Source organism: Salminus brasiliensis, chromosome 25 (assembly GCF_030463535.1).
Source record: "Salminus brasiliensis chromosome 25, fSalBra1.hap2, whole genome shotgun sequence".
Taxonomy (NCBI): Eukaryota; Metazoa; Chordata; class Actinopteri; order Characiformes; family Bryconidae; genus Salminus; species Salminus brasiliensis.
Window position 1 is genome coordinate 1,040,610 of NC_132902.1, and position 8,825 is coordinate 1,049,434.

Below are 8,825 nucleotides of genomic sequence, written 5' to 3' on the forward strand. Positions count from 1 at the left end.
GCAACCCAGCTGCCAGGTCAGAGCTTCCGCTGCGAGCGAGCGCGCTCAGGTGAACACAGCGCTCGAGCCTCTCCGCCAAGACGTACACAAACATGCTGTGACCCGCAGCGGAACCTGGACCCCCCAGAACCACGACCCGACCCGACCCGACCCAGCCGAGCAGCAGCAGCAGCAGCAGCAGCAGAAGTCCACAGGAAGCCTCTGAGATGTCTGACACGGAACAGCGGAGTTGAGTCTCCGGAGCGACCGCGAGCCGCACCTGCCCCGGCCCGAAGCGCTCGAGCTGGAACCGGAGGTGAGCAGACTGAGGTAAAGCTAGCTTAGCCCCCCCCCCCCCCCGTCACCCCCCGCCCCCCGCCGCCGCCGCCGCCCCCCGCCGCCGCCGCTGTGAGGGGAGCCCGGTGATGGAGGAAGTGTCTGTACTTCCGCAAAGCCTGGAGGGGTTGATAGACGCCGCCATCTCCACCGTAGACCTGAGCTTCGGTCGCCATGACTACAGCGCAGCTACAGCCCATAATTTATCTCCCACCAGTGCAGCTACAACACGAGCACTCTCTCGACCTCTATTGACTGTTGTTGCGGTGACGTCACGGCAGTTTAGCCACGCCCACTCACGAGAGGTAAAGGGTGTTCCAACATCAAAGGTCAAAAGTTTGTGGACACCCCACTTTAAGCTGACACAGATGTGCAAATGCACACATGCAGTCTGTCCAGTCCCTGTAGAGAAGAAGAAGAAGAACTGCCAATAGAATAGGACCCCCTGCAGGAGCTGATCAATATCATGACCCATGACCATGCTATAGAGGGGTATAAAGCCCCTCTGGAATGATGGAGGTGGAGCTCCATGAGGGTTGGATAGGATTGGGTGCTGATCGCCACCCATTGGGATTGAGCAGGTGTCCCAATACTTTTGTCCGTATGATAATCAGAATAACAGAGCATGTCGTTCTCCCTCTGCTGCAGGATTCCCCGGACCTGCCGCCATGCCGCAAGACGACCGCATGGCCATCCTGGCCGACGAGGAGGAGGAGGAGCAGCAAAGGAGCGATGCCCTCTCCGCTCGGTTCAACCGCCTCTCGCTGGAGGTCCAGGACGACCCCACGACTACGACCACGTCCGGTCCCGGTGACCCCGACCGGACAGCGCTGACCCCGGTATCGCATCCCGAACTGAGCTGCTGCGAGCGCCTGCTTCTCCGGATCAACCGGCACCTCCTCGTCTCCAAGGTGTTCTACTTCTTCTTCTACGCTGCCTACGGCTCGCTACACCCCCTACTGGCGGTTTACTACAAGCAGCTGGGGATGCAGGCCACCTACGGTGGCTTGCTGGTGGGCATCAGATACTTCATAGAGTTCTGCAGCGCCCCCTTTTGGGGCGTGGTGGCTGACCGCTACAGGAAGGGGAAGGCCGTGTTGCTGTTTTCGGTTTTCTGCTGGTTGATGTTTAACTGCGGGATTGGCTTCGTAAAACCAGCAGCCATGAGCTGCAGTCTGAAGGTTAGCACCACGCTGAACCCAACGTTGCCTTCCACCAATGGGACTGTAGCTCCAGCTGTAGCTTCCACCAATGGGACTGTAGCTCCAGCTGTAGCTTCCACCAATGGGACTGTAGCTCCAGCTGTAGCTTCCACCAATGGGACTCTAGCTCCAGCTGTAGCTTCCACCAATGGGACTGTAGCTCCAGCTGTAGCTTCCACCAATGGGACTCTAGCTCCAGCTGTAGCTTCCACCAATGGGACTCTAGCTCCAGCTGTAGCTTCCACCAATGGGACTGTAGCTCCAGCTGTAGCTTCCACCAATGGGACTCTAGCTCCAGCTGTAGCTTCCACCAATGGGAATGAATCAGCCCTTCCTCTTAACACCTCATCCGATCACGTCAGACAGCGGCGAAATCTGATTGGACACCCTGCAAGTTTGCCGCTGTTGTCCTCCAATCAGGAAATTGCCTACAGTTCTCAGCAGCGGTTCAAACGAGATGCTAATGCTAGCCTTAGCATGACTTCAGCGTCACAGCCTGTGCAGAATTCTACCACACATCCTCAGTCCAACACCACGGGTTCAGCATCCGGCACCATCAGCTCCACCGTCTCCACCACCACCTCTACACCTCCAAAATACGACATTGACTACAACCGTGACCAAGTGGAGGCCATCTTCCTCCTCATTCTGCTGGTCATCATCATCGGGGAGTTCTTCAGTGCGCCGGCGGTTACGATTGTGGACACGGTGTGTCGCTCTGAATAATTCATAGTAGATATTGAATAATTCATAGTGGATACTGAATAATTCATACTGGATACTGAATAATTCCTAGAAGGTACTGAATAATTCCTAGAAGGTACTGAATAATTCATACTGGATACTGAATAATTCCTAGAAGGTACTGAATAATTCATAGTGGATACTGAATAATTCCTAGAAGGTACTGCATAATTCATAGTGGATGCTGAATAATTCCTAGAAGGTACTGCATAATTCATAGTGGATGCTGAATAATTCCTAGAAGGTGCTGAATAATTCCTAGAAGGTACTGAATAATTCCTAGTGGATACTGAATAATTCCTAGAAGGTACTGCATAATTCATAGTGGATGCTGAATAATTCCTAGAAGGTGCTGAATAATTCCTAGAAGGTACTGAATAATTCCTAGTGGATACTGAATAATTCCTAGAAGGTACTGCATAATTCATAGTGGATACTGAATAATTCCTAGAAGGTACTGCATAATTCATAGTGGATGCTGAATAATTCCTAGAAGGTACTGAATAATTCATAGTGGATACAGAATAATTCATAGTGGCTACTGAATAATTCCTAGAAGGTACTGCATAATTCATAGTGGATGCTGAATAATTCATAGTGGCTACTGAATAATTCCTAGAAGGTACTGAATAATTCATAGTGGATGCTGAATAATTCATAGTGGATACTGAATAATTCCTAGAAGGTACTGATTAATTCATAGTGGCTACTGAATAATTCCTAGAAGGTACTGAATAATTCATAGTGGATACTAAATTATTCAAAGTGGGGACTGAATAATTCATAGTGGATACTGATTAATTCATAGTGGATACTGAATAATTCATAGTGGATACTGAATAATTCATAGTGGATACTGTATAATTCATAGTGTGTGATGTATGAGGATGTTCAGTGGTGATAACTCTCTGGATGTTTTCTCAGATCACTCTGCAGTATCTGGGTCCACACCGTGATCGCTACGGCCTACAGAGGATGTGGGGATCGCTGGGCTGGGGTCTGGCCATGCTGTTTGTGGGCATCTGGATTGACCAAACACACGCCGTCTACATCATTGACGGTGCAGTTGGGTGCTTTCTGTCCGACTACAGAAACTACCGGATCGCGTTTATCGTCTTCGGCATTCTGATGGCGGTGGCTCTGGTTGTAGCAACTCAGTTCCAGTTTGACATTCGGAGGCTGGATGAGTGCGATGGGGGCGAGAACCAGCGGGACACCCACAGTGGGGCGCCCTCTTCTAGTAGGGCAGAGAGCACAGGCCCTTCCATTGAACAGGAGTTTCGTTACCTGGAGCTGCTGCGCCTTCTTTGCGGCGTGCGCTATAGCACGGTCCTCTTCGTGGCCTGGTTCATGGGCTTCGGTTACGGGTTCGTGTTCACTTTCCTTTACTGGCACCTGGAGGACCTAAACGGGACCCCAACGCTGTTCGGGGTGTGTTCGGCCCTGAGTCACGTGTCCGAGCTTGCCGCCTACTTCACCAGCCACAAACTCATCGAACTGGTGGGTCACATCAGGTAAGACGTACGAGGAGTCGTGTATTTACTAGGGGTTGGAAATTCTCTGGTGGAGACTCGAGACTCCACTCAGACTCATACCTAATGGACTTCACCTGGACTCAGACCCCAGAGACTCGAGACTTGCCTCAGATCAGTACCTTAGAAACTCCAGTCAGACTTACACCTCAGAGACTTGAGACTCAATTCAAACTCGTACCATAGAGACTCGAGACTTGACTAAGACTCGCACCCCAGAGACTCATCTCTGACTTGTACTCCACAGACTCCAGACTTAGCTCAGTCTCACATCTCAAGACTTGATTCAGACTCGAACTCCAGAGACTCAACTCAGACTTTTACCACAGACAATCCAGACTTAGCTCAGTCTTGCATGTCTGAGACTCAAGACACAACTTAGACTCAGACCCCAGAGACTTGAGACTTGACTCAGATCAGTAGTCCACTCAGACTTACACCCCAGAGACTTAAGACTCAATTCAGATTCGTACCACAAAAACTCTGGACTTGACTTGGACCTGCACCGCAGATACTCGAGACTTAGATCAGTCTTGTACGTCTGAGACTCTTACCCCAGAGACTGGAGATGCAACTCAGACTCAAACCCCAGAGACTTGAGACTTGACTAAGACTTGCACCCCAGAGACTCAATGCTGACTTGTACTCCACAGACTCCAGACTTAGCTCAGTCTCACACCTCTGAGACTTGGACCGGAGACACTCAAGACTTGATTCAGACTCGGACTCCAGAGACTCAACTCAGACTCAGACTCAACAGACTTGTACCCCAGACAATTGAGACTTACCTCAGTCTTGCATGTCTGAGACTCTTAACCCAGAGACTGGAGACGAAACTCAGACTTAAACCCCAGTGACTTGAGACTTGACTCAGACTCGGACTCATACCCTAGAGACTCAAGTCAGACTTGAACTCCAGAGACTCAAACACACACCTCTGAGACTTCCATCCAAGGCGCTGAAGACTTGATTTAGACTCGTACCAGAGAGACTTGACTTGGATTTAAAACCCTTGAGAATTGAGACTTGACTCAGACTCTGACTTGTACTCCAGAGACTTAAGACTTAAGTCAGACTCAAACCCCAGAGACTCAAGACATGACTCAGACTCATGACAAGAACAAGGGCCTTTTACAGTCGGTCAGTCCAACCTCACATTAGCCACATTAGTTTCATTATGCTGACCCCAGTGAGATCAGACCTCACACCGCTAACAGTGTTAATGAGTCTCCGCCTGTCTGATCACAGGGTGCTGTACATCGGGCTGGCGTGCAACACTGCCCGCTACCTTTACATCTCCTACCTACAGAACGCCTGGACCGTGCTGCCCATGGAGGTGCTGCAAGGTAAATCAACAGTATTCGGTAATATGGGGGTCTCTTATTGTTTACTTTGAGGTTCTTAGTTACAGTAGCAGTTTGTAAAACTACCACCACCATGTTTGACGCCTGTACTTGAACGTGGCTAGCTCTTACTGTGAGCTGTAGCAGTGTGTGAAACTACCTCCACCATGTTTGGAGGCTGTTCTTTAGTCTGGCTAGCCTGGCTAGCTCTCACTGTAGGTTTACAGAGGTGAAATAGGTGAGGTTTAGTGTTTGTTAGCACCGTTAGCCCAACATCAGACATCAGATACCGAGCATTTCTTGGTCGATCGATGATGTTACTTTGAGTTTTAGCCGAACTGTTGCTTTAAGGCTTAGCTAAAAGCGCAAATATTGACATAGCATCAATGCTATCTGCAAACCAGCCAAACTGGTGAGCGTCTGTCAGTGCGGGAGCGTCAGGAATGCTGATTAAGATCAGGTTGGATAACATTCAGCGCAGATCAGCTCTGTTTTCACTGCTGTCTCTCAGCACCTACATGATGGGTGTGAGGGGTGTGTGTGTGTGTGTGTGTGTGTGTGTGTGTGTGTGTGTACTGCTTTGGTCCCCCTCCAGCACTCGTGGATTTATGATTAGCATTTCACTCTCTGTTTACTTTGGAACGACCTGTTCACTCATACACACACACAAACCTGTTCTCACGCAACAACATCAATGTGTGTGTGTGTGTGTGTGTGTGTGTGTGTGTGTTGATTGCAGGTGTGACCCACGCAGCAGTATGGGCAGCATGTATCTCCTACCTGAGTGCTGCCGTCCCTCCTGCCCTCCGCACCTCAGCTCAGGGCATACTGCAGGGTCTCCACCTCGGCCTGGGTAGGGGCTGCGGGGCCATGGTGGGCGGATTCTTCGTCAACTGGTTTGGTATGACCCCCCCCCCCCCCCCCATCCCGCCACTTTTTAATGATGTCATAACACCCTCTCCAGGCTCCGCCCACATAACGGATTTAACTGGGAGTGTTGTATCCGCAGGCCCTGCAGAGACGTTCAGAGGGATCGGGATGGCTTCTCTGGTCATCCTCCTCCTCTTCGCCCTCATCCAGCATGTCACTGAGAAGGACGAGCACACGGGTAAGACTTGATAGCCTTGATAGCTCTCACTGTGAGCTGTAGCAGTGTGTGAAACTACCTCCACCATGTTTGGAGGCTGTGCTTTAGCCTGGCTAGCTCTAACTGTGAGCTGTAGCAGTGTGTGAAACTACCTCCACCATGTTTGGAGGCTGTGCTTTAGCCGGGCTAGCTCTCACTGTGAGCTGTAGCAGTGTGTGAAACTACCTCCACCATGTTTGGAGGCTGTGCTTTAGCCGGGCTAGCTCTCACTGTGAGCTGTAGCAGCCTAATTTTTTTCCCCCTCCCTCCAAAAGAGGACAAGATGCTTGCAGAGAACATCCCGGTCCCATCCAGTCCAGTCCCTATAGCAACCATCGACCTGGTCCAGAACCCGGAGGCCGTGACCCCCGCTGTCCGCCAGGAGCCCAAACTTCCAGCGCGGAAGACGCGACACCAGGAGGAGCAAGAGGACGTGAACAGACCGGCGTGGGCCCTCACCGTGTCGCCATGGGTTACTATCGCCTTTGCCTTGGTCCAGATCAAAGAGATGATCCTCTTGCTGAAGCTCCACCCACCCACGGAAGTCCAGCCCTTACAGGTAACCTGGGGCTTATGGGGGAATGGGAGGATGGTGCTGATTGTGCTCAGTTTCTGACAGGGCTAAACGCTGTCTCCTCTGTTTACGCCCATGCTGTCCTCAGAAGGAACAAGGTGAGGATGAGGGTGGTGGGATGTGTGTGTGTGTGTGTGTGTGTGTGTGTTTCTAAAGACGATATTAGCTGGAAACATTCAAAGTAATGTCTCAAACCTCTGCAAACTTCGCTTAGGACGCAGATGAGCACTCTCCAGACTCCCAGGACGAGGACTTTCCCCCCAGGAGTCCTGTGAGCCAAGCCCAGCCGGAAGGCTAACTCAAGCGGACTGCACTCCCTGCCGGACGGGGCGTCCCTGGAGGCCTCAGCGCCACAGCTGGCCGCCTCATCAGAGCCCACACAGGCCCTGACCGACTTTGTCCTTCTACTGGAGCTGGAATCCACCTCCATGGACCTCCTCTTCTGATGAATTTGTCCTTTATGGATGATTTTTTTATAGTTCTAGCCTTTTTAGCATAGCATAGATAACCTGTTTTTGTGTGGATTTTAAATAATGTTCCAGATTTGTAACGTTCCAGGTTTAAGGGAATTGATCTGTCCAGGCTCCGCCCCCATAAAATCAGCAAAGACCTTCCTACGGCCACAACCGTTGGAAACATGCCCAACAGGCTCATACTGGTTTGCCGCCGTAGTGTGGAGAGCGAGGTTTGCCAGTTTGAAGGCTATGATGATGATGATGATGAAGGCAGGAAGGTAGGATGTCCTTGTCCCTGCTAGCCACATAGCTAACGCTACCACTGGGAAGCTGAGTATCAGACTTCTGGTTCAGTGGCTATGCTAGCATTCCCAATTCCCAATGCATGCTGGGTATTGTAGTCAAGCTCGATAGATGAAAACACATCAAACAGATGAAACTAAATGGATACAGTTTATTATTTATAATTAGTAACATGCCGATTAACATATTAGAAGTTAGCTTAAGGAAAGACCGGGACCCACGTTGAAGTATTTTCCTCGAACTGTGAAATGCCAAGAGCACAGAGTTTGTATTGCCTCGCTGTCCTAATACATCTCAGACAGCAGGGGGCAGAATTGTAGCAGAAATGTTAGGCTGCTCCCCCACATGATCAATATGTTAAACCTCATGTCTATGAATGGAAAGTGTCTTAAAAAAATGAACTTTTAATAAATGTATAACGTTGTTTATAAGATGCAAGATGGTTTTGAAGTTCTGTTTACTAATTACGACTAATTAATTGTGATAAATTACTGTTTTGATTTTACAAAGCTGGACTTCTTGGACCATGTTATTTAGGTCACTTTGTCAGACAATTAGCTAATTAGGTATGTAGCTATACAGTTTGGGCACTCTTGGTCAAATGACACCTTTAGTCGTTTCTGATGGAGCACCTGGCGAGCCGGCCTAGACGAGGCGCTAACTGACTGACTGACTGACCGCAACTGCCTGGACAGCTCTGCCTCAGCTTAGCCGAACAGGATTCAGGACCTCAATGTCCGGCTGAGCTCCAGCAAAACAGCCCAGATAGTTGGAGCGAAATCTTGCCAGGAGCGAAATCTTGCCACCCCAGGATTTCGCTTCAACTGTCTGGACTGTTTTGCTGGAGCTTTGCCGGACAATTCAGGTCCAGTAAATACAAAATCCGCCCCAGGATTTCGCTCCAACTGTCTGGACTGTTTTGCTGGAGCTTAGCTGGACAATTCAGGTCCAGTAAATACAAAATCCGCCCCAGGATTTCGCTTCAACTGCCTGGACTGTTCTGCTGGACAATTGAGGTCCTGAATCTTGTTTTTTGGGGTTTTTTTAAATACAGATTTCTACATACCTGCCAGGTAGTTGGAGTAAAATTCTGGGGCGGATTTTTACTTTCCACCCTGTAAAAACTTTGACTCCTTGGTTGTAAAGCCTGTTTTTGACGCCCTAAAGTGAAAGGAAACAGGCATGCATGAAGTGGTTTGGTGTACATGCTAGCTAGGCTAATTGCTAACCC

The 8,825-nt window shown here is 49.9% G+C and overlaps 1 protein-coding gene across 2 annotated transcripts; it reads left to right on the forward strand.

Annotated features, from left to right (window-relative positions):
• Window positions 1-8,008, forward strand: mfsd6a (major facilitator superfamily domain containing 6a). 2 transcript variants are annotated; one of them, XM_072671200.1, is made up of 8 exons: window positions 1-309; window positions 964-2,225; window positions 3,186-3,775; window positions 5,042-5,139; window positions 5,876-6,037; window positions 6,146-6,244; window positions 6,538-6,821; window positions 7,051-8,008. In XM_072671200.1, the coding sequence occupies exons 2-8, from the start codon at window positions 984-986 to the stop codon at window positions 7,132-7,134; spliced, it is 2,559 nt and encodes an 852-aa protein (XP_072527301.1). In that variant the 5' UTR covers window positions 1-309; window positions 964-983; the 3' UTR covers window positions 7,135-8,008. The 2 variants fall into 2 exon arrangements, with proteins under 2 accessions (XP_072527301.1, XP_072527302.1); XM_072671201.1 differs by having other exon boundaries at window positions 1-295.
• Window positions 8,009-8,825: the final 817 nt, after the last annotated feature.